Genomic DNA, 25,212 nt, shown 5'->3' on the forward strand with positions numbered 1-25,212 from the left:
AGGCTTGCATTCATGCATGTGCATATCTGTCATTCATTTTCCCAGTACAGGTGCAGAATTGCTTGTATATCTGTAAGGTGTGTGTGTGTGTGTGTGTGTGTCTAACAAGCTCTTTATGGTTATAAACTCGCACCGGCAGGATTTTCTCACTGTATGAGAGTTTGTTCAACCTCTGAGAGGTCAATTATTTTAGAGAAAACTATAATCTTATAGTATAGTATAGTAGTGTATTTATTTGCATTGTGTCCTCCGTTTAGTTCTGCTGTGAAAAATCTCTCTGGTAGTTGTAAGTTTATTTTTGAAGCTGGGGAATATATAGCTCAATTTGTTTACCAGAACAGCTGTTGGTTTTCTCTCCGGGTGTATTTGTGTTTGTGTGTCATGAGATTGTAAGTGCATGTGTGTTACTGTGTATTTGTCTTTGGGGACTTGTGTCTTTTACACCATTGGCTAGACAGTGTCCCCTGGGTTACAGCCTCCTGCCGTGTTACACACACACACACACACACACACAGATATCTCCTAATGCTTCTCGTCTCTTTTACAACCTGTTGTTTTAATGTGCTGTTTTCTTTTTACCTCAAACACTGGTTTGCTTGAATTTCCAAATATCTGTAATGTGTATTGACTTGAAAGCATGAGATATGCACTATTTAAAACTACATGAAAATATCATTGTGTGACACAGTATGTTCTGTAAAACAGATGATTGCAGGCCTGGATGCTGATGGGTGCATATGGCAAAACACTTGTACTAAATTACACACTCACACAAATATTAAATGCTATACACCTTTGTACTTAATGGGTCCGTATTCGTAGATTTTAAAGGTACATATTAGTTCCTAAAGTGTACAAGAAAAGGTACTGCCACAGTGACAGCTTTTGTACCTTTTTTTCTGAGAGTGTGTGAAAAAAAGTAAGAAAGTCCACCCAAATATAACCGTATAACATATAAATTAATACGTATTAGCCACCAAAAAAATGATTTTCCATGAGATTGTGTTGGTGTAAGCTAATATATTTAGCTTGAATCATTCATGTTAAATTTATATTTTTGACTTCGAAACGAAAAAAAAAAACTTTCTCATAATGTGATATTCTGTACATTTATATCTTTACCCATGACCATATTCATAATATCTCCCAGTCTAACCCATGAGAAAGTTTTGATGGAGGGTTTATTTGTGCAGACAGTGTTTCTGTTTGGAATGCACAAGTGTGCATGTTGTTGCAGTGATTATTCATCCTGTGATATCATTCGTCTCATGCAGACATTCATTAATTTCAGCTGTGTGCGTGTTTTATCGACTCTGATAGCACTCTAATTCTTTTCTGAACTGCATTAACTAAAGCCAGATGCCTCTGCTTGGCCTCATCTCTGTCTTGTCTTTTTCTGTGGTTGTGTGTGTTTGTACTGTGCTCTATTTAAGCACTTCTTCCCCTCCCTATCCGTGCATGTGCTTGCACTGAGGGCCGGATTACAGCTCTCTGCACGTGTGTTTGTCAGTCTACACACACACACACACACACACACGTTTGTTTTTGTGAAAAGTGGGGATATCCCATAGGTGTAATGGTTTTTATACTGTACAAACTGTATATTCTATGGCCCTACACCAACGCTACACCTAACCCTAACCCTCACAGGAAACTTTGTGTATTTTTACTTTCTCAAAAAAAAAACTCATTCTGTAAGATTTATAAGCGTTTTGAAAAATGGGGACATGGGTTATGTCCTCATAAGTCGCCCTCTCCTTGTAATACCTGTGTCATACCCATGTCATTATACAGAGTTGTGTCCTGATTTGTCACAAAAACATGCACACACACACACCCACACACCACACACACACACAGATATATGGTTCTGCAGTGTCAGAGACACGAGTTGAATTTCATTAGCTCATGTAGAGAGAAGCAAACATTTTTTAAATGATATATCTCTCTCTTTTACTTGTTGACATAAGTTGTGAATTCTTGTTTATGTTTATGTGACCCTCTCAGTCTGTGTGTAAAATGCATGTGTTGGTGTGCTTTATACACAGCTTTCTTTTCATTTGACCCGTGACCTTTGGCAGATGGTTTGAAGATTTGCCAGTGAAGCAATGAGTGATTCTGCAGACCAGGCAGATTTTGAATATGTGTGTGTGTGTGTGTGTGCTATAGCTTATCTCCTGAAATACATAAGAAGTCCAGCTCAGGCTGTGTGATTGTAGATTTAAGAGCTGTTTTAATACCCACTCTGTCACTTGTCATCTGATTATGCATTTCTTGCATTGATGTGTCTGTGAAACAGGATCTCCTATTAGTCCTGCAGATCTCTGTGAAATCTTCTCGGTCTTGTGATTTAACAGCCCTGGGGAGTTCCGTGGCAGGGTGTGTGGTTGTTTCGGATGTTTGTGTAATCGTGTACGTCTCTGACTCTCACACTGTGTGATTGTTTCCGTGCCTTTATATGTGCGGAGGAGAGAGTGTGTGTTTGGCAGACAGAAGAGAGTTTGTTTAAACTGCGGTATATCATGCATGACAGAATCACAGTCACGGGACTGGAGAGCTGGCCAACATCCACACAAGGTGTCCAGCTCTCACTCTCCCTGTGAAAGAAGCCTGCCGCTTCAGGGCTGTAAATCTTTGGGTAGACAGCGATTCCATTCTCCATTCATAGGTTTTCGATTCAAGAACGATAAGGATTGAATTCGATTCACAATTAAATTTGATTAGATTATAACGATTCAATTCTGCATTCTTTAAGTGCATTCACAGGATTATTTAAATGCTTAAATTACACAGCAGCCTTTATGGTAACAGAACCATAGGTTAGAGAAAAAAAATTGTTAGATGCTAGTTTAATGATGCTATGGCATGACATAGCTTATGTAAAAATGTATGTGAGCCAAGATTTAAAAATGATCTTTAAAAATATTATGCATAACATTTTTTTTTTCACACCAGGGGCAAAGCACAAATACAGAAATTTTATGTATGTATTATAATAATAATAATAATAATTATTATTATTATTATTAATAATTATTAATTATTATTATTACAAGGAATTATTTTCTTATCCATTACTTTGAATTAGCTGTAAGAAATCAAATACATTGCTGGACCATAATCAATCATTTGTAATTAGGGATGGAACGATTCACTCAACTCACAATTTGATTCGTGATTTTGATTTCACTTTTTTTTTAAAGGAGATAAAACACAAATTATAAATTAAATGTGTCCTTTAATTATTGCTTTGACAAAATGCAGAACATTTCTTTTCGAAATTGAAATTTAACACTATAATAATATACTAATATAGCACTAGCATATTATTGTTCTTTTGTTGGTATTGATTGCATCCTCTATTGTCCTCATTTGTAAGTCATTTTGGATAAAAGTGTCTGCTAAATTTCAAAATTAAAATCATACATGCAACATGAGCAGTTTTTTTAATCCTAAATTAGTTTGTATAATTTAGAAATTTTAAAGGTCCCATTCTTCATGATCCCTTGTTTTAAACTTTAGTTTAGAGGTGCAACTAACGATTATTTTTTCCGTCGACTAATCTAGCGATTGTTTTTCCGATTAGTCAACTACTCTAACGATTATTTTTATTACAATAAATAATTAATCTAATGTTCTTTTTTTGATTAGCTAATGAATCCTTTGGATAACTTTACAAAAAAATAAGTACAGCTTCTAATATAATATTTCAACCTTTATTCATTTTCAACCAATGTGGTTGAAGTTTTTACAGTATACAAAAATAAAGAGGCAAAGAAAATTATTTTGCTTTAGTAAATATGAGTTTACGATAGCGCTTATAATTAAACCACAGTAGCCACAAATTTACAGTTGTCTGAGACGTCATGAAATGTTCTTTAGCATCACAAACCATAAAATGTAGTCAGGGTTCTGCTATGGTTTAGCATGGTTTCCAGAGATCTGGAGCTGATTCTGGGTAGCTCGGTGGTTTGTGACTGTTGTCTCGCGGCGCTCTGTCTTTTAAGGGGCCGTTCACATATCGCGTCTTTTGCGCGCTCAAGTTCGTTATTTCCAATGTAGGTGCGCGGTATGCGCGCTCATAATGGAAGTGACGCGCACGTGAAAACAGGCGTGTCCGCACCGGATCGAGTTAAAAACATCAACTTTTAAGAATGCCGCAAGCACACCGCGGGTCATGTGACAAGAACTAACCAATCAGCTACATCCTTTCCCGTAACAACGTTGAAAGCTCAGCTAAGATGAAGGAACTGCTGATCATAGCTGTATATGGATTGCCATTTTTAAATAAATTTAGTAGCAGAGCTACTGCAAGCGATTTTTAGTGATGCAAATCCATTTATCCTTTGCTGAAATTTCCGCATCTTCAGTGAGAGAGCACATCATGATTGATTAGCAACGACAGACATCCCAGGGGTGCAACTGCCCGAGCGCTTTGGAAAGAAGGAGAAAGCAGCCCGACTAGCGTTTTCCACGCGTTTTTAGGCGCGATATGTGAACGGCCCCTAACGCGTGTTCGAAACCCTCACCAACACAGACATACTTTGTTTTTTATTTTAACACCGGAGAGCGGCTGGAGGTTTTCCTCTGACGTGCTTGTGCATCGCAGTTGTGCTGCCGTGGTACACCATATCGGGTTTTCAAAGGGAACAAATGGCCATTTTATTTGGCCTCTGTTTGAAGTATTCCCATACTTTTGATAACAGTGGTCTCTGTTTTAGTGATAGAATGCAACTTTCTCCATTCCCAGTATGCCATTACGCGAGATGTAAACAGTGTGACGCATCGACGCATTTCACGTACATCGACGTATTTTTGTAGTCGACGTTATCAATGACGTCGAGGCGTCGTTTCAGCACTACTTTAGTTAGTGTGTAATGTTGTTATAAGAGTATAAATAATATCTGTAAAATTCTAAAGCTCAAAGTTCAATACCAAGCGAGGTATTTTATTTTACAGAATTTTCCTACAAAAAACGACCCGTTTGGAATACATCCCTCTAGTTCCTGCAGTAATGACGTCACTAAAACAGTTTTTTGACTAACCTCCGCCCACATGAATTCACAAAAAAGGGGGCGTGGCCTTGTTGCGCTCCGACGGAGAAGAGGAAGAGCTGCGTTTGTGTTTGTCGTCATGTCGTCAAAACGCTGTTATTTTCATCTCGGAGTCCAATCACCTTTGTTTGGGCTTCCCGGGGACGCTGTACTGGGACTGTAGAGATCAGTGGTTACAATTTATGTTTAACTCGGTTCCCGAAAATTATAATCCACATGTAAAACTATGTGCAGCACATTTTGCTGAGGACAGCGAGCTTCCTCAATCTCAATCAGTTTAATGCCGGATTCGCACAAAGATTATTCTTGAAAGATGGAGCAGTTCGCTCTTTGTCTGGAGAAGGCGTTGTTTATGGATCACAACCGGTAAGTGTATTTTATTATTTAAGTTGGTGCATTTAACAGTTTCTGTAACTTATTACACAAAGGGCAACGCTGTTTAGCTTTGTTAACTAGATGTTAGGGCTGTGCAAAAAAATCAAATGCGATTTTCATGTGCATCTCGTCAGTAAAAAAACTCCTGTGATTATAAGTCGCGTTTCCAGGAGGGCAGCCTGCGCTAATCTGATGTCGAATCACAACACAGGAACCGCTGGCCCAACCACAACTCGTTACGTATTTCTGAAGGAGGGACTTTATAGAACAAGGAAGTCATCAGCCCGTTTTTTGTGACAGTGAAAACAGCGGTATACAGATAGGTGAATTGTGTGAAAAATACTGTGTTTTTACACGCAAAACATGAACACATGTTATATTGCACACTGTAAACACAATCAAAGCTTCAAAAAAGCACGAAAAACAGGACCTTTAAGCAAAAACAATGTTTTGACAAAAATATCTGCATGAAACAGCGGACGAGCTGAACGAGATGCAGATTCACTCTCTGCCAGCAGGTGGCACTTAAAGTGTTTCCTTGGTTTCTGCTGTAAACGAAGCAGCGCTGCACTTATGAACATTAATATGCATTATACAGAGCAGGGGTGCCCAACCCTGCTCCTAGCGATCTACGGTCCTGTTTAGTTTAGCTCCAATCCTAATCAAACACACCTGAAACTAATTAAGGTCTTCAGGCTCACTTAAAAATTAAAGGCAGGTGTGTTTGATTAGGGTTGGAGCCAAACTTTGCAGGACAGTCGATCGCCAGGAGCAGGGTTGGGCACCCATGATACAGAGGCAAGATGAAAAGAAAAAAAAATACCATCTAAACTTTTCTAAAGACAGTAAGTTCCCCTCAGACATGGATTCATGTAAACTCCTGCCCCTAATTGAATCACGAATCGTCATGTATTTGAATGGATTTTCAACCGGCTTGCGATTAAACGTTACATCCCTATTTGTAATCTATAATTTTTTCTTAATGCCAATTTTATGGTTGATTTATATACTACAAACAATTCTTACAATTTTCTGCATAGAATAAGGTGAAAATATACTTTTTAGTTTCTGTACTGTAATAAAGGATATGTCAATTACTGTCTTAAAGTTTCATCAGATCATTCAGCTTTTTATTCAGATAAGCTGGAGACTGGCACATCTATGAGCATGAGATCGCGTTCTCTTTCAGTGCAAAAACTTCTTTGTGTCATTTATATATATATATAGCTTGTGCTTAGACTATTACATTTCTGCTCTGTCCATGCAATAAATGCAGCTTTCGACAGCTCAGGTAACATTTTATTTAGCTATAGCGCTGTATTATAAGGTCCATCAGCTTGTGTAAACAGTGTGCTTTACATCACAGTGTTCATGTTGCACATTAGATATGAATTAAATCATGTTAATTTCATTTCCATTCATATAAATTACAAAATATAAAATTTTATCATATAAAAAATAACAAATTGTATTTGTTTAATTAATAGTTTAATTACTGTAAATTACACAGAAAATTAATTTTGAAATTCATTTTAATGACAAATAGGGGAATGTTGCAGTAATAAGCTAAGAAATGCTTGTCACACATTGTGTCTTCATCTCTTGTTCTGTCTGTTTCTCTCTCTCTCGCCCGCCACCTTTCCTCCCTCTCTCTCCGCTCAGTAAATTATTGATCAGTGAGGCGCCTCCGTTGATCACAGGGTTTGTGTGTGTGCACTCAGCGCTAAACACAGTATGTACAACAGACACAGACACGCTCACACAGAGTCACATGATAGTCTCCTGCTACTATGTTGGCAACATGCTTTTATTCCCCGGACTCTCTCGCTCTCTCTCTCTCGCTCTCTCTCTCTCTCATTCTCTCTCTCACTCTCTCTCGCCTTTCACACACACGGTGTCTGTTTCATCAGGAACACAACCCAACCAGACCCTCCTCTCATTCACTCCTCACTTTGTGTTGCAGAAATGATTGAAACAGATTATAACAGTTAGTGCAATGTATTTACCAGTGTTGGGAAGGTTACTTTGGAAATGTAATAGGTTACAGATTACAAGTTACCCTGTTTTAAATGTAATAGTAGTGTAACTTTTTCAATTACTTTATCAAAGTAATGTAACTAATTACTTTTGAGTACTTTTTGATTACTTTTCTAAATTTGTGAAAATTAAAGAATAATGAATAAAAGCATATACATCAACTCAAATACAGTTATCTAATAAGCATGTGTCGTATTCTGTGTAATAAACTCCTGAAACATTGGTGTTTTTTTTAAACTGATGTCTCTTTGTATATGATATGACGATAGTTTTCTCAAAATAAGTAAAATGCACATGAAGTGACACAGAACAGTTCTAGAAATTATGTTTATGTGCTCGTGTACTCCTATATTGAGGCAGCAGAGGTTGAAAACACTGCGAGCTTCAGTAGGCCTATGTGTAGTAAATGAAACCATGTCTTCGCCATTAATTTACAGGAGGGGCGGACTGGGAAAAAAATTCAGACTGGAAAATTCAAACTCATACAAACAAATTCACAGACATTGTATGGACCTGACATAAAAAAGGTTTAAATCTTTAATTTGGGGACATGCTAAATAATTAAAAGTTCTCTCCTGAACTGCACCTTCACTTCCATTTTTCTCTTCAGTGTCTTTATTTTGCCCTGTTATCCATCTCTCTCATGACATTAAACCTCAAGATTGAAAAACACTATACTTTACAATACAATACTCTACAATACTACAATATCTTTATAGAAAAATCCTAATACTGTACACGAGTCATGTTTTCCTTACAAAAACTGACCATGCTTTTTTTTTTTTTTTTTTTTTTTTGCAAATGGATTTGTATTTATTTTTAAATAACTCAATTTGTAAAATCATTTTACATTTTTGGTTACCACAGTTAAAAAATAGTAACTATTTTCTCTGGATTTATAGAAATATATTAAAACGTTAATTTTCGTAAGGGTTGTGTTGTTGTCTGTCCGTAGCTCCCCCTAAACCTATAAAAAAAATCTGATTGTTTTTCAGCTAAATTACTACTGTAACATTACAACTGATAATAATGATGTCCTTTATATAGTATTTTGAGTGATGACTGATGAGCAACGTGCTGCTGCTTGATTAATTAAATAAAAAAACAAAGAAAAAAAAGCATCTTTACAGATGAAACTGACCTGAAACCCTGAACAGTATAGTTCTGCTTCTCTGCTCCAGCTGTGCGCTTCCAAAGTCCACTCTCTCTCTCTCTCTCTCTCTCTCTCTCTCTCTCTCTCGAATTGATTACTCTGAGTCTGATCCAAACCGTTTGGCGGAGGCGCGGAGAGCGCGCGAGTCATGACTAACACTTCCTGATTTATTAGAGATTTAATTATCAAACGGCGGATTCGCAAATGATCGCTTTAGTACATTCGGAAGGAAATTATACAATAATGATATTAAAATAGTGGGCAAAATCAGCTGCCAGGCCACCGGGAATTGTCCCGGTTCTCCCGGTGTCCAGTCCGCGCCTGATTTCCACAGACACGCAGAACGTGCAGGAGTCATATATTGCATTTTTGGGGCTTAATATTCACAGACACTAGTCCATGTCATGTTTTGATTCAAGTGAACTGACCTACTTTTGATTTAGTCATCCAAAATGAGGCATATTCCGTCCGCGTTAGGCATTCCGTTTTTATGACTGGATTCTACGAACCAGACTGTATTTCCGCATCCCGGAAATTATTAGGGCGGTATGTCTCAGAATAGTCAGTGCAATTTGGGAAAGATATCAGTTAAATCTGTATGTGGATGTGTGTAAATATTCAAATGTAATCCCCTTTGTAATCGTTAAAAATTTCATAAGTAACTGTAATTTAATTACTCATTTTTTCTTAGTAACTGTAACTAATTACAGTTACATTAATTTTGTAATTAAATTACGTAACGCCGTTACATGTAACTAGTTACTCCCCAACACTGGTATTTACACGTATGTCTCATGAAAAACCACCGGTAAAAGAAGAGTGTGTGGTTTGTCAGACAGGAAGGCAGTGTCAGGTTGTGTGTGTGTATAAATGCTGATGCTATAAGCACATTTCTGCCGGAGTGTGTGTGTGTGTGTGTGTGTGCGGAGCGGCCATGTGACTGAGTGTGAAACGCTTCTCTGACCTGTTACTGCTTGTCGACGCTTCATGGCCGAACAGCTCAGCGCACACACACATCCGACAAGTGTGTGAGAATAGCAGGAAAAAGCTTCTTGTTAGCTCACTCACACTTGTAAATACCTAAGACACACACACACACACCCAAAGTTGGCAAACATACATCATCGTAATTACACACATGTGGCAGAAAAAACAGCCTAAAAAATGGCAAGCTGACGTGATGTTAGACTCGCTTCACATTCGCAGGACAGATGAAGCTCTGTGCAAATGTGTGTGTGGTTTCAAAAGGCAGTAGGACTGGTTCCTATGACTAATGATCTCCTCTAAATGAATAATTGCTGTTTTCCTTTCACATTCCCCCCTTCTTACACACACTCTCGGTCAGGCACACACACACACACATCTCACAGATAATGGCAGGAGTGTGCGTAAATCACCTCGGTGTCCGACACGCATCCTTGCACCGGGAGAGAGAGAGAGTTTGAGTGTGTCTTTGTGTGAAAGAGACAGTGAGAAGATGAAGGGGAAATTGAGGATGAAAGACAGGAGGAAGAAAAGGAGGAGTTGAGGGAGATGGAGAGATAATCAGAGAGAGAGAGACATGTTGGCAGCATAGCAACTCAAAAATGGTCCTTTTTCTATCTCCTCTGTTCTCTCTCTCTCATGCTCAGAGGATCTTGACCAATGACAATGTGTCCCTGCAATGCATTATATTTGAGTGTTTTTGTTCTTCTGTAAAGTGTGAGACATCGTCTGTCTGGTACACACACACACACACAGACAAATGTTGGCATGCTTTTTAATGTGTGAAGTTTGCTATTCTAGAGCAAAGAAGAGGAACTGTGACTCTCTTGTCTCTCCATAACCATTTCTGATTTTCATTCAAAAACACAAGATGATCCCAATATGACTGTTTCACAATGTGGTGAATTCTTGATTAATCCTATAAAGCCCCCAAATTTTTTATTTAACTTTCGAAAGAACCTATGATTCACAAATGTTATCAGTCGAACATTCAAGCATTCAATTTGAACTTCCAAATGTACCTAGAATACCCCAAAATTCTGTTTGGCAGAGACTTTTACCCAAAACAACTTTCAGGCAATACATTTTTTCAACAGTGTGTTACCTGGAAATAGAAATGGTGACCTTGGAGTTCCTTTAGCAGCTTATAGCAACCAGGTCACAAAAACCCCACACATTTCCGAAATGCTGAATCAAACATTTAAATGTTTTTTTTTTTTAATGTTAAAACACACCTGTGCTATCAAAAAAAAAACAGGATCAGACATTAAAATTTTTAAATAGAACAGTCCCATGACCTATGAAACTTCTGAATCAATCATTCAAATCAAATTTCTATATGTGGACTAGGGCTGGGACAACGCGTCGAGGTCATCGATGACGTCGACGCAAAAAATACGTCGACGCAAAATATGCGCATCGATTCGTTGACCTGTTTTTATTTCTCTAAAAAACGTTTGCAAAACGTTTGCCTTATGTGCGCTGAATATACGCGATGGCCGGATCAACATTCTGTCCAACGTTATATAACCAATCCAGGGGTTTTTCTGCATTGATCTTTTTTTTTGGCGGCTGTCAAAGCCTTATTTGATCGGTGAGTGACAGTGACAGGGCGCGTACGAGAGAGAGCCCCGGCTGCGCGCACTCACAGTCTTCAAACAACACGAGCGCTTCTTGCTCTTGCTCTCTCCCTCATGCATATTAATCAAAATCATTAAACACGATAGAAAAAGGACGAAACACCCAAGTTTCACACGCGCTCGCGCACTCACAGTCTTCAAACTACACGAGCGCTGTCTTGCGCTCTCTCTCTCTCTCTCTCTCTCTCTCTCGCGCTCACTCAGTCTCTCCCTCGTGCATATTAACCAAAATCATTAGACACGATAGAAAAAGGACGAAACACCCAAGTTTCACACGCGCTCGCGCACTCACAGTCTTCAAACTACACGAGCGCTGTCTTGCTCTCTCTCTCTCTCTCTCTCTCTCTCTCTCTCTCTCGCTCTCTCAGTCTCTCTCTCTCCCTCGTGCATATTAACCAAAATCATTAGACACGATAGAAAAAGGGCGGAACGCCAAAGTTTCACGTGGAGCATTCGGAGATTTTTTTTTTCTACATGACAGGCTGCTGGCTCCCACTGTTAATTTTTATTTTTTGGAAAAGCACTCTGTATTAGCTTAAAGCCCTAAAGTTTACATTGGTTACTGTATACTTTCAATTGCTCTAAACAAGTATTTTGGGTGAACTTTTTTATTGAATGCTAGACATCAAGTTGTTGTTATTTTCATCTGAAAGAAGAACTTTTTCAGTAAGCTAGGCCCTATGTGTTCAGTAAGCTTGTTTCAGTAAGCTATGTGTTTTCAAGGTTTCAAGGTTTTATTGAATGCTATCTCTATACAAGTGCAAAGTAATGCATTCTTAGTCAGTCTTTTATTTTGTAATTTTAAGAGCAATAAACATATATTGCAATGTTAAGGAATTGATGTTTTTTTCATTCAGATATGTAAATCAACATGTATAAATTGTTAGTAGTCAATTAATGGGGAGATAATCGAAATCGTATCGGTCTGAAAAATTAATCGTTAGATTAATCGATGCATCGAAAAAATAATCGCTAGATTAATCGTTTAAAAAATAATCGTTTATCCCAGCCCTAAATTGTGGACATTAAAACATTTGAATCAAACTTTTAAATGCACTTACGATGCCCAAATATTATGGATGAAACATTTGAATGATCACTCAGACTGTGCTAAAATGCACTCAGCATAATATCCAAAATTCAGAATCACATGCGAGTGGAGCTAGATCTCAGTGCTGCATTCATAGTGAGTTTCTGTTGGGTGACTTTATGATTCAGATCTGTCACAGACTGAGCCGTATTGTCATGCTGCAGTAGAGCTGGATGACTCATCGCAGCCGGTGAGTGAGTCTTAATTTCGTCTGGCTCAGTCATCAGTCAGACGCATGCAGCACTTATGACGCTGTGAATACACACTGACATCATTGAGTTCAAACTCCCGAATGAAAATATGTATCTTGATGTGGACAGGACTGTGTGATCTGGTGTTTGTGTGTGTGGTCTAAGAATGTCCTTTCATCATGTAGACATGCACAGCACATGTTTGCATGTAATCTATTTGGTTTCCATTTCATGTTGTTTGTGATCTTGTAAGCAGACGTTTTTGTGCAAGTGGTTAAGTATGCTGCTGGTGTGTTGACATTTGTTTCTAATTTATTAGATTTATCGCCTTTGAATTAGTGTTAATTAGCTGCATCAATCAAGTTAATTGTGAACACATATGCTCTGTGTATGCGTGTGCATGTGCACCTGAGTATCTGTGTGCATCTGCAACCTACTAACCCTCTCTCTCTCTCTCTCTCTCTCTCTCTCTCTCTCTCCATGTGTTAGGTGTGTGTGCACTGGGACGGCGAGCTGAGCACAGAGAGGAAGTGGAGGAGACTCCGAGAGGAATGTGAGGTGGTTTTGTTGGAGCAGGAACTCGTCTGGGCCACCAAAAGAACCAGCACAAATGGCAACAGCAGCAGCAGCCAGGAGAAGAGGCAACTGCAGCCTGCCCTGGTGAGTCCACAAAAAACCCGAAAGCACTGCTGCTCAAACTGTTCATGGACCATCTGATGCATGTTACACAAAAATGGCTGGCTTCATTTTTATATATATATATATATATATATATATATATATATATATATATATATGTATATATATATATATATGTATGTGTGTGTGTGTGTGTAAGTTTAAGTACTTGTACGTGTGTGTGTGTAGACAGGGGTGCCAGGGGTGCACAAGTTTTTCGTTCTGGTTCTCATGAGAGCAACTAGATTTGGTTTGGTGCTCACACTACATAGTGTGATCAATTAAATATAAAAAAAATTAAATAATAGTAAAAATAATATTGTGCTATAATAAATATATAATAAATTATTTTAAATTATTTTAAAATAAAGAATGAATATTAAATAAAAAACATTTTATAGTACATTTAAAAACAATGCTAATATTTACGTTTACATTTTTTCTTGTTTTTTCTTTCTTTTGTTTTTTATGTGAATGTTCAAAAATTGTTAAACCTAAAATCAGCTAACTTTTATTTTGGCGGGTTGCTGTAAAGTAAGTATATGCACTGCCAGATTTATTAGCGCTGCCAGCTGAAACGCATCAGAGAATGTCACAGTTTTACATTTTGCTGTGAAACCAGCAGCACATAGCCTACATTTATGCATTCAGCTGAAATGCAAATCTAGTATTACAGTTAGTTTTTTTTGCATCTGCGCATCACCAACCCTGTGTGTGTGTGTGTGTATTTTTCATAATAAAAAATATTATACATATTATAATATTTAAATATATATTAATAATTAAATATATTAAAAAATTGTCATTAATAATAATGATTTAAGTTGCCCTAAATGTAATGTTAATGTTGTAGATGGATAAGTGAGTCATGTGGAGATTTCATGTGGAGTTCATTCAAAGAATTCAACAGAATTATTCAAAGTGATACATCTTGTGAGTCTGTTTTCTGAATGAATCATTCAAACAGCTGGCTCATGTTATTTTCTCGTCTAATTGCCATTATTTTGCCATTTTATTTGCTTGATAATACTGAATATACCAGATCTTAAACTCCATGCTCAGAAGCGAACTGTGGTTTGTAGCGATTGCAGTGTCTGTCTGTCTGACTTCCGCTTTTATCTGCAGTGTAAACCACACTTTATGCTGATAGTTATGAGGCGACCTGTGTCTGAAGCAACACGGGTGTTTGTGAACATCAAGCTGATGAAGTCTCTAAGCACAGAATGAATGAAACTGACGACCTTTCTTTTCATATCTGGACTGTTTCCACCATTGTTTTATTTGTTCTTACCACTGTTAGACATTAGTTACTGTCATTAGTTGCCTTCTGTGTCATAAAGATAAAAAAAGAAGACACATTTTCCTCTTTTTCCAGACGGCAGATCATTAGTCCCCCGTCGGGCTCATACTCTGCAATCCTGCATTATGTAACCTCATTTATGACGGCATGTCACCGTGGATAACCACCTGTTACTGTGGGATACAGTGCGTAACCTGGTGTTATCAGGGGTAAATGGGGTAACTTTGGCAACAGAGCTCTGTTTGACCAAAGAGCTGCAGAGATAAGAATGAACGTGTGAGTGGACTCTTTCTCCATTCAGAGCACTGTGTTTATAGCTGTGTTTGATGAAACGGTGCATGTGTGTGTGTGCTGGGCAGAGTATTATTGTGTGTCAGGGTGGTCAGAATAAAGGTATTTCTGTAGCAGCATCTGAGAGAGAGAGAGCGATTTCACACAGGATCTACTGATTCCACTCTTCTCATTTATCTGACTCTGACAACAAACAGACACATTCACCTCTTTCTTTCGCTTTTCATGCACTCTTTTCTCTTTTTAACTCCTCTTGCTTTTTCTTCCTCTTTTATTTCATTCCCAGTGACACACACACACACACACACACATACATCTCCGTCTCCCACAAACACACACACAAGATGCTATATGTTTTCTTGTGATTATAAATGTTGAAAATGGTTGTACTAGTATATATTTTTGTGGAATTTGAATTTGATTCGAGTTCAAAAGGAGCACATTTGACATGGCAATCTTGTAATGTTAGAAATGTCTTTACGATCACTTTTGATCAGTTTAATACAGCCTTGCTGAATAAAAGCCGGTTCACACCAAGGATGAGAACGGCAATGATAACTATAATTATACAGCTTTAATAATCATTCTGATTCTGTGAGAATAGGGAAGTCCACACCACAGCTATAACAATAATGACACAGAGGAACAAGATCGTTAAAATCACTTTCAGAATGGTTTCTTCCAGCTGATAAATGGTAAAAACACTGTCAGCCAATCAAGGCAAGGCAAGGCAAGTTTATTTATATAGCACATTTCGTACACAATGGTAATTCAAAGTGCTTTACATAAAAGAAAGTAAAAAAGTAATGATGAAAAATAATAACAAGAATAAAACAAGCAATTTTAAAACTATTAAAACTGTACTTATTTAAAATTAATTTAAAACAGTTAGAAAATGATTTTACATAAAATTAAATAAAAAAAACAGTGAAAATATATATTGCAATCAGTTTGGACATTGCACAGTGCTCATTCAATAAATGCACAGCTAAACAGATGAGTTTGAAGTCTAGATTTAAATGTGACCAGTGTTTTAGCACATCTGATCTCTTCTGGAAGCTGATTCCAACTGCGGGCGGCATAGTAACTAAAGGAGGACTCCCCTTGTTTTGTGTGAACCCTTGGTATTTCTAACTGACTCGATCCTAATGATCTGAGTGCTCTGTTAGGTTTATATTCAGTGAGCATATCTGCAATATATTTCGGTCCTAGGTCATTTAGTGACTTATATACGAGTAAAAGTACTTTAAAATCAATCCTAAATGTAACTGGAAGCCAGTGTAAGGACCTGAGGACTGGTGTGATATGCTCAGATTTTCTGGTTCTAGTCAGAATCCTGGCAGCAGCGTTCTGGATGAGCTGCAGCTGTCTAATGGTCTTTTTGGGAAGGCCGGTGAGGAGCCCATTACAATAGTCCACCCTGCTGGTGATGAAGGCATGAACAAGTTTCTCCAAGTCTTGGCTGGAAACAAAAGATCTAATTCTTGCAATGTTTTTTAAATGATAGTATGCTGATTTAGTTACTGCTTTGACATGACTACTGAAACTAAGGTCTGTCTCCAGAATCACACCAAGATACCTGACTTGATTTTTAGTTGTTTGACCCCTAGAGTTAAGGTATGCATTCACCTTGAACACTTCATCTTTGTTTCCAAATGCAATGACTTCAGTTTTTTCCTTGTTTAACTGAAGAAAGTTCTGGCACATACAACTATTAATTTCATCAATGCATTGGCAGAGGGAGTCAATTGGGCTGTAGTAATTTGGAGATAAGGCAAGGTAAATCTGGGTATCATCAGCATAGCTGTGATAGGCAATTTGGGGCTTTCTCATTATTTGACTTCGTGGAAGCATATACAGGCTAAACAAGAGCGGTGCAAGAATTGAGCCTTGTGGGACTCCGCATGTCATGGACGTCCACTTAGACTTATGCTCTCCTAGACTCACATAATAACCTCTCCCTTCTAAGTATGACCTGAACCATTTGAGCACCATCCCAGAAACCCCAGCCCAGGTTTCCAGTCTCTGTAGTAGTATGTTATGATCGACAGTGTCAAACGCAGCACTGAGATCTAGCAATACCAGCACCGATATTTTGCCAGAGTCACAATTTAAAGGAACACTTCACCCATTTGCATTTAGCTTTGTATTGTTAGAAACCCAGTCATATATTATAATGATCATGGATTTTTCCTTTATTTTTCCCTGAGATGGGAGAAATAAGGATTTAAGTGTTTTACTTCCTGCTTATTATGATGTAAAAATCGTCATTTTGCGTCATAAGCAGGAAGTCAAAATTCATTGAAAAGTGTATAGACTACAGACACTAGCTTATTATTATTCCAGGGGGTGGGACCCACTCACCCTACAGGCCTATTACAGATCAGTGGGTGGGACTAAACTTACAGAAACGAAAATGAAAATCCGCCATCTTGTTTGGAAGCTATGTAGCTAAGCTAACAAGCGCTTATGGAGTCAGATTTACGAGAATGGCTGGAGGAACAACTCATGATATGGAAGATGAGGATTTTCAAAGTCTGTTGCTCGAAACAGATGTTCGTGGCTATCTATACGAGCCACAATATAGCGCAGAGGAGGAACAGGAGGCGGCGGCTGCAGCCGAGGCCGGAGACCTGCCTGTCGCGTCCGAGGAGCCCGGGCGTGCTCGAGCTGGCGCGGACTGGTGATGCCTGTGCTCTCGTTGTGCGCCTACGGACACAGAGCTAGAGTCCGTCTGCTGCCAAGAATTTCAAAGATGCCAATTTCTCCTCGAAGAAATGTCCGAGGCAGACAAGGACACGGATGTTTGCGTTGTGAACCATCCTAGTTTCGCCCCGCATATGGACAGAGGCGTCCTGGAGACATCTTTCAGAATTCCGAAGGTAAACTGGAAACGCCAGCCGAAGCCTGCAGGGACAAATGGACGTCTAACTGTAAAGTAAGTGTTTTTATTATCGCTAACTGTGTCCTCAATGTCTTGGGAGTGGGAGTGGCTTGTGGAGCTGTGCAAATGTGTTGCATTGTGGGAGTTGTGGTTTTCCATACAAATGAGCCCTAAAGTTACTTTCTGTAATAGCTCGGTCAAAAAGGCACCAAATTCGAAAATTTTAATAGATTTCGACTACATATATGACCCACTTTCAATGAAGATCAATGTTCCCACGGGTGAAATGCTCCTTTAAGCGAATATCATTTATTATCTTAATGAGTGCTGTCTCTGTGCTGTGATGCGGTCGAAAACCAGATTGAAAATTGTCCAGGTATCCATTTGAGTTTAAGTATTTGTTCAGCTGATTAAAAACGACCTTTTCTATAATTTTACCTATAAAAGGAAGATTAGATATTGGTCTAAAATTGCTCAAAATGGTGTTATCAAGATTGCTCTTTTTCAGGAGGGGCTTAACAACTGCATTTTTTAAGGAGTTTGGAAATGTCCCAGAAAGAAGTGAGGCGTTCACCACTTCTAAAATACATTTTTGAAAAAAGATGTGGGAAGTGTGTCAAGATAGCAGGTTGACGATTTTAGGTGCTGCACTATGTCTTCCAGAATTTTGCTATCAATTGCTTCAAAAATCGACATAGTATCTTTTTTATATCGTGGCCTAATCTATCTGACCTCTGCATTACTTGAGGATGTGCTAATCGCCTTCCTGATATTGATGATCCTCTCAGAAAAAAAGGATGCAAACTCATTGCATTTGCTGTCTGATAGCATTTCACTGGGAATCTGACTTGGGGGGTTTGTCAGTCTCTCAACAGTGGCAAAAAGAGTACAAGTGTTATTTAAGTTACTGTTTATAAGGTTTGAGAAGAAATTCTGTCTAGCTGTGGCTAGTTTCACATTAAAAGCATGAAGGCTGTCTTTGTAGATGCTATAGTGAATTTCAAGTTTTGTCTTCCGCCACAGCCGCTCTGCTTTTCTGCATTGTCTTTTCATAGTTTGAACTGCTGTTGATCTTCTCCAAACTGATTTCTGTCTGTTTGTTTTCTTACTGATTATTATTGGAGCAATATCATCAATAACATTCTTTACTTTTGAGTTGAATGAATCAAGGAGAGTATCAACAGAGTCTGCAGAAATGCTTGGTGTTAAAGATATAGCCTCCATAAATAGTACACTTGTGCTCTCGTTAATGCATCTCCTTCTGACAGAGACCGATCTAGATTCAGTTGTAGCAGACATCAAAATATCAAAGAAAATACAGAAGTGATCAGATAGTGCTATGTCCTTAATAACAATGGATGAAATGTTTAGACCCCTACTGATGATTAAGTCTAGAGTGTGTCCACCTTTGTGTGTGGGTCCATGCACATACTGAGTCAAGTCAAAAGTGTTTAAAACCGTTATCATTTCTTTTGTAGTTTTGTTTTCTGAATGATCTGTGTGAAAATTAAAATCCCCTGCAATAGCAAAACAGTCAAACTCTGAGGAAATCATTGATAACATTTCTGTGACCTCTTCAACAAAGGCTGGAGAGTATTTTGGAGGCCTGTAAATAATGATAAACAGAATGCGTGGAGCACCTTTCAGCACAATCCCTAGATATTCAAAAGACAAGTACTGACCAAATGACACTTGCTTGCATTGATATACATCTTTAAATATAGCAGCTACACCCCCACCTCTCAGGAAAAACACAGCTAAAGCACTGATCTATCTATCTATCTATCTATCTATCTATCTATCTATCTATCTATATATTCTATATTATAGATCAGTGAGCTAAAGTAGTTCAGACAGGACTTGAATGCATTACATGTTCTGTATCACTTCGCCAAGGGATTTCAGTTATCGCAAAGCCTACAACAACTTTAGATTTAGTTAAATATGATGTGATGAACCATGTTTGAAACGATTATAAAATAAGCAGTAACATACACTGGAGACTGACTGAGCAATGTTGCTTAGCAACAAGATGGTCAATATTGTTACTGTCCCCAATACATGTCCAACCTAATTTATTTATATTTGAACAATCTATTCTGTAAATCTTCCATTTCAGGACATGCAGATCTCCATGTAAAATTATTTTGTGTATTTTGCACAATCATAAGGTCAGTCAAACTGAATCGTTGTCTTACCAAATATTTACACCACTATACATGCTCTGATTGGTATCTTTGTGTTTTATTTATTTATTTTTATTGTTTTGTTGATATACCATGGCATAACATAATTTCAGCCATTAGATGATAGACCATCACACCAAACCCTAATGCAGTGATCCTCAAATCTGGCTCGCGAGATCCACTTTCCTGCAGAGTTTAGCTCTAACCCTGATCAAACACACCTGAGATTGTGAATCCGTGTCTTCAGGGTCATTAGAAAATCACAGGTAGTTTGCTTGATTAGGGTTGGAGCTAAACTCGGCTGGAAAGTAGATCTAGCGAGCCAGATTTGAGGATCACTGCCCTAATACCTAACTGTCTAACTCTATACTCTCACTGTGTGTCTACAATAATCTCATTTGTTCTGTTCTTTTAGGAGAAACTGAAATTAAATATAACTGAGAAAGAACCTACTGAGCAATAAAATTTCCTGTGGGTTGAAACAGCCACAGACACACTCTGGTTTCCTTTTTTAGTCTCGCTCTCGCTCTCTCTCTCTCTCTCTCACACACACACACACACACACACACAGAGACCCACACACCGATAGATCTGCTTGTGACTGTCTTTGCTGTAGAATATCACTGAGTCAGCAGCTGTTCTCTATCACCGTGACCTACATACACACCATCTTTTTCTGCCTTTATCTCTCTCTTTCTAGTATCTCCCTGGCCCCTATTTCTATCACTATTTGACCTTCATTGTCAAAAATTAACATGGCATGTATGTCAGTGTACTTGTCAGAGAGAGGAGGAGAGATTAGAAGACACCGGGAGAGACAGACACTCACTCATGGGAAGAAAGCCAGTCAATGTGTGTTTCTGTCAGACGAACCATTAACACAGCCCTTGTGCGTGCGTGCGTGTGTGTGTGTGTGTGTGTGTGTGTGTGTGTGAAATGTCGATGCATCAAGAGGAAGAACAGATGATGTGTGTGTGTGTGTATTTGCATGTGTATATGAGGGAATTTGTACATATTTGTAAGTGCTTAGAAACGTTTTGACCTTACAGGCTTTTTTATTGACACTGTGAAAACAGAAAGACCTGTGTTTTTTAATGAATATGAAATGAGGGGATTCTAGGAAACGAGAGGTGAAAAAGAATCTAGTCAAATTTTTTTTTTTTTACCCAAAAATCATGTCAAGTGGAATTTAACATTGATTTTAGAGAAGCCACATTTTGTTAGTTGAGATTTCTTCTGCCACAATGTTGTAATTTAGTTTTACTTGACCATTTTTGTTTTATTGTTAAACAGCTGATACTTATGTACCTTTAAAACATTTATATGAAAATGACTCCTGTTATGATAAAGCCTAACCTTTACTAAACACATATTGCATTGTTCTTCAGGCTGCAATCTTTTTTTACTATTAGGGTATCATAAACTAACTCACAATGCATTGCATTACATTGTGATTGTTCCAGTTGCACCCTATTTAGAGGAACAGCGTCTTCATTAATTTAACTATATAGGTAATACTGTGCATGAACACATAAATTAATAAAAATATAGAAGTATAAAGTTTTAAAGTGCAATATTTATAATCTCAAAAAAAAAAAATTAAGCAGCGCAGCACAACTGATTTCAACATTGATAATAATAATACATGTTTTTTTTTATCATATTATAATGATTCCTGAAGGATTACATGACACTGAAGACTGGAGTAATGATGCTGATAAATCAGCTTTGCCATCACAGGAATGAATTACAAATATTTCACAGTTTTCCCATTTTTTTCTGTATGTATGAGCAAATAAATGCAGCCTTGAAGTTGATGACTATAAAATGTTTCTTTTCTAATCCTGTTTTCTATAATATTATTATAGAATTATAATAATTCATGATTTGCTGTGTGATTTACGTGAACGTGTTCTCATTTCACATGAGGGCGTGACATCAGTTGTGCTTCATTTCTTTTTTTGTGAACAATTTTTATTTTATATTATTTTAGTTTCATACAACAAACAGAAAATAGAATAGTTGTGCTTTATTTCTGAAGGGACATTGCGCAACAGTGCCATCGTTTCAGAGAGAGAGAGACAGACACACTTTATTTAATTTGTCTTTTAATTTTTCCTTCTTTACCTTCCCAGAGACCAGCAGAGCACAGAACGTCTCTCGCTACACTTCATCAGTCTGAATATAGTTCAAATAGAGAGTTAGGATTGTGTGTGTGTGTGTACGCAGCTGTAGAGTTGTTTCGAGTTACCTTGGCATCTGCTCTCAATGTCATATTAATGTACCTGCTGCAGAGCTTACATTACTCCATGACCCCACAGAATAACGGGTCAACCGCACGCCTGTGTCCTAGGAAATTTATGTTCTCTGGGGGTTTGGGGTCTTTCTCTCTCATCAGTCTTGGTTTCCCTCTATATGACTGTTTCCGACTTTATTACATGCATATGCTCATAACACACAAAAAAGGAAACACATTCTTTGTTTTTAATTTAAAATTTTCTGGGTTCAGATTTATTGGAGTAACTTTCGGTGTCTAATCAATTGAATTCATAAAACTTTAACAATGTGATAATTTATTAAAATTGTAAAAATAATAAATGTTTTATAAAGTCTGTGTTTTAAGATTTTAATACAAAATTATCATCAAAATCCATGGTTATCAATTCATAAAACTTGCAATCAGATAAAAATGCATTTATGTTTGTGAAATGAAATGATGCACAGCAGAGATTCACTCCAGTAAACAAAACTGCGCTGCTCTTTCGCTGTAAAATTCAGACATCATATTTCTTTTTGCAGTTTAGTAATCACAGACACCAGTCTGTGTCACAGTTTGGATTTGATTAAATACATGGTCCTACTTTTGATTTATTAATCCAAAATTTCACAAATTTGAATGGTCACATTTACCATTGGATTTTATTTTTTTTAATGGTCAAATTCCAGTCATTTCAATAGAGGTCCGTCTTCCCATTGGAGTTCCCCATGCAAATTTCACTCATGTTCACCATGCTGACCATTGGAAAGTGAATTCTGTCTGAGATTTACACTATTTACAGTATTAAAAAAATGGACATGACTGTGCTTTTCAACAGTAAATCCAGCATTGATGACTATTTCACAACTGTCTGCGATTTCCACATTGCAGGAATCATAGTGCCCTATATGTTGGTATCCCTTTCATCTCATGCTTGTTTGAACTCGTCTCACAAGGTGTATGTGTGAGATGGAAGACTCGGCAGGGCTCTATATTTAGCACACGTGTGTGTGTGTGTGTGTGTGTGTGTGTGTGTGTGTGTGAGAGAGACCCCCGCCCCCTCGTCTGTTCTTGGCACTGTGCCTGTAACGGTCTAACCACATGTCGACATCTTCCACCAGACGCGCTCACTCGCTCTCTTTCACTTCTCTCACTCACTAATTCTCAATCTCGTGCACACACATTCGCCCACCGCAGTGTTTACATGCATGTCTGTGCTCTCATGTGTGTAAGACACACACACACACACATGCTCTCTCTCTCTCTCTGTCTGATGATTCTGCTGTCAGTAATGGCGGGCGGTTAAATAGATCCAGGTTAAGAGATGATAAGCCTGGGTGTGTGATGAGCTCCATTCAGCGCCAGTGATGTCATCATTTAGGAAGAGACAGGACCACACACACACACACACATTGATGTTTGTTTGTGTTGTGATTGCTCAGACAGGGGAAACAGACACGCATACACAGTGGTGCAAACATGCTAATTTTTCCAAAATGTCATTTTAATGAATGACCGTGGATTCAGGAAAGCCACAGACGACACATTAAAGTTCCTCACAAACCAAACTGAATTCACTTTGTTGCCAGGAATGAACCCGATTAAATTTGGATAAATCTGTGGGAAAATTTTATGTTTCCATATTCATCCTTTATGAACGTCCTGTTCTGTCCTGCATCCGTTTGTGTGTGTGTGTTTTTACAAATGTCTGGTCACATCTTGTCTCTGTCAGTGAACTTCCTGCCCATACTTTGTTTTTGGGCATCACAGTTTCTTTTGAACATTAGATTTATATGTTCATATATTCATATGTGTTTGTTTGAACGTTGGATTTGTATTTCGTTATGTTTGATTGATTTGATTTGTTGAGGCCTCTTAATTTGCTGACTCTTTTGATCATTAAATTGAAAGTGTCTTTCTCTGTCCCTCTTTCCTGTTTTGTTCCTGACACTAACAAAAACAGACAACAAGAACACACACAGAGCAAGACGCCTGTCCAAGTTGCCATTAGCAACATCAGTTAATCTTGTAATTTGGTGCTTGTGGAGGTTATAGGCATTGCGTGTGTGTGTGTGTGTGTGTGTGTGTTTAAATGGTGTCTAGAGAGACAAATATAACCTAGATGATCCACTGCAGAGAGCCTTTTGTGTGTGTGTGTGGGTAGCAGAAAAGTTTTTACACTAAGTTCGGTTTACGACTGGCAAATTTGTTTTGTTGTGTATATTACCACAAGTCTGGTGTGTGTGTTAGTTTTGCTTGTGTGTGCGCAGCAGAGCAAAGGTCATGAATGATGTATGCTTGTATTTTCTGTTTGAAGATTTGTTTTTTATGTGTACATATTTACTGCCAGTCTGGTGTGTGTGTGTGCAGAGAGAGAGAGTCATTTCTGTGGAAGTGCATTCACTATTACTCACTCAGCTGGACATAAATTTAACTGCCACACACACACACACATTCTCTCTAACACGGTTTCTCTGTAGCTCTCTCTTTCTTTCTGTCTCACTCAAACACACACTGAGGTTCTGTCTGGCTGTTGGCTGCATGTCAGCCACTTGGAAAGCCAAAACAAAGAGGGTTCTTACACGTGCGCGCACACACACACACACACACACACACACACACAGAGAGAGAGAGAGAGGGCAAGGAGAAAGAAAAAGAACATCACTCAGTCTTTGTGCACTTAGAGAGACCTACAAGCTTTGTTCACTCTCGATGTTTCCATGTGTGAGCATTTGTCATGAAGCAAAGTGTGATGATCAGCACTCATATCACACTACATTCCCAAGATGTCCAATTTTTGTTTCACTGAATATTTTTGGTGGGCTTTATTTTCTTTAGGTAAAGAATTAAGCTTGTATGCTGTGACAGTAAGCATCAATAAAAATTATTCCCATACCTATTCATAATTTCCCCACTGTGCCATTAATTACAGTCCGAGAGATGCAGGCGTTCATTTAACAGCTGAACTCAAAGGGAGGTCATGTCGTGTGAAATATCAGATCACAGTCGTTCTTATCACAGTGCTGCAATATCAGCTTTAATTGTGCATTAAAGTGAGTTCAACAACCTAACAGAAGCTCAGTGAACCACAC

At 38.1% G+C, this 25,212-nt stretch overlaps 1 protein-coding gene across 1 annotated transcript in view; it reads left to right on the top strand.

Annotated features, from left to right (window-relative positions):
• The window catches only part of LOC132111773 (probable JmjC domain-containing histone demethylation protein 2C), a 62,145-nt gene that overhangs the window by 2,201 nt on the left and 34,732 nt on the right, over positions 1 to 25,212 (top strand). The window contains exon 2 of the mRNA XM_059519364.1: positions 13,014 to 13,184. Within this exon, the coding sequence (XP_059375347.1) occupies positions 13,014 to 13,184 (171 nt within the window). The remainder of the gene's footprint in view (positions 1 to 13,013; positions 13,185 to 25,212) is intronic.

Source organism: Carassius carassius, chromosome 31, assembly GCF_963082965.1.
Source record: "Carassius carassius chromosome 31, fCarCar2.1, whole genome shotgun sequence".
NCBI lineage: Eukaryota > Metazoa > Chordata > Actinopteri > Cypriniformes > Cyprinidae > Carassius > Carassius carassius.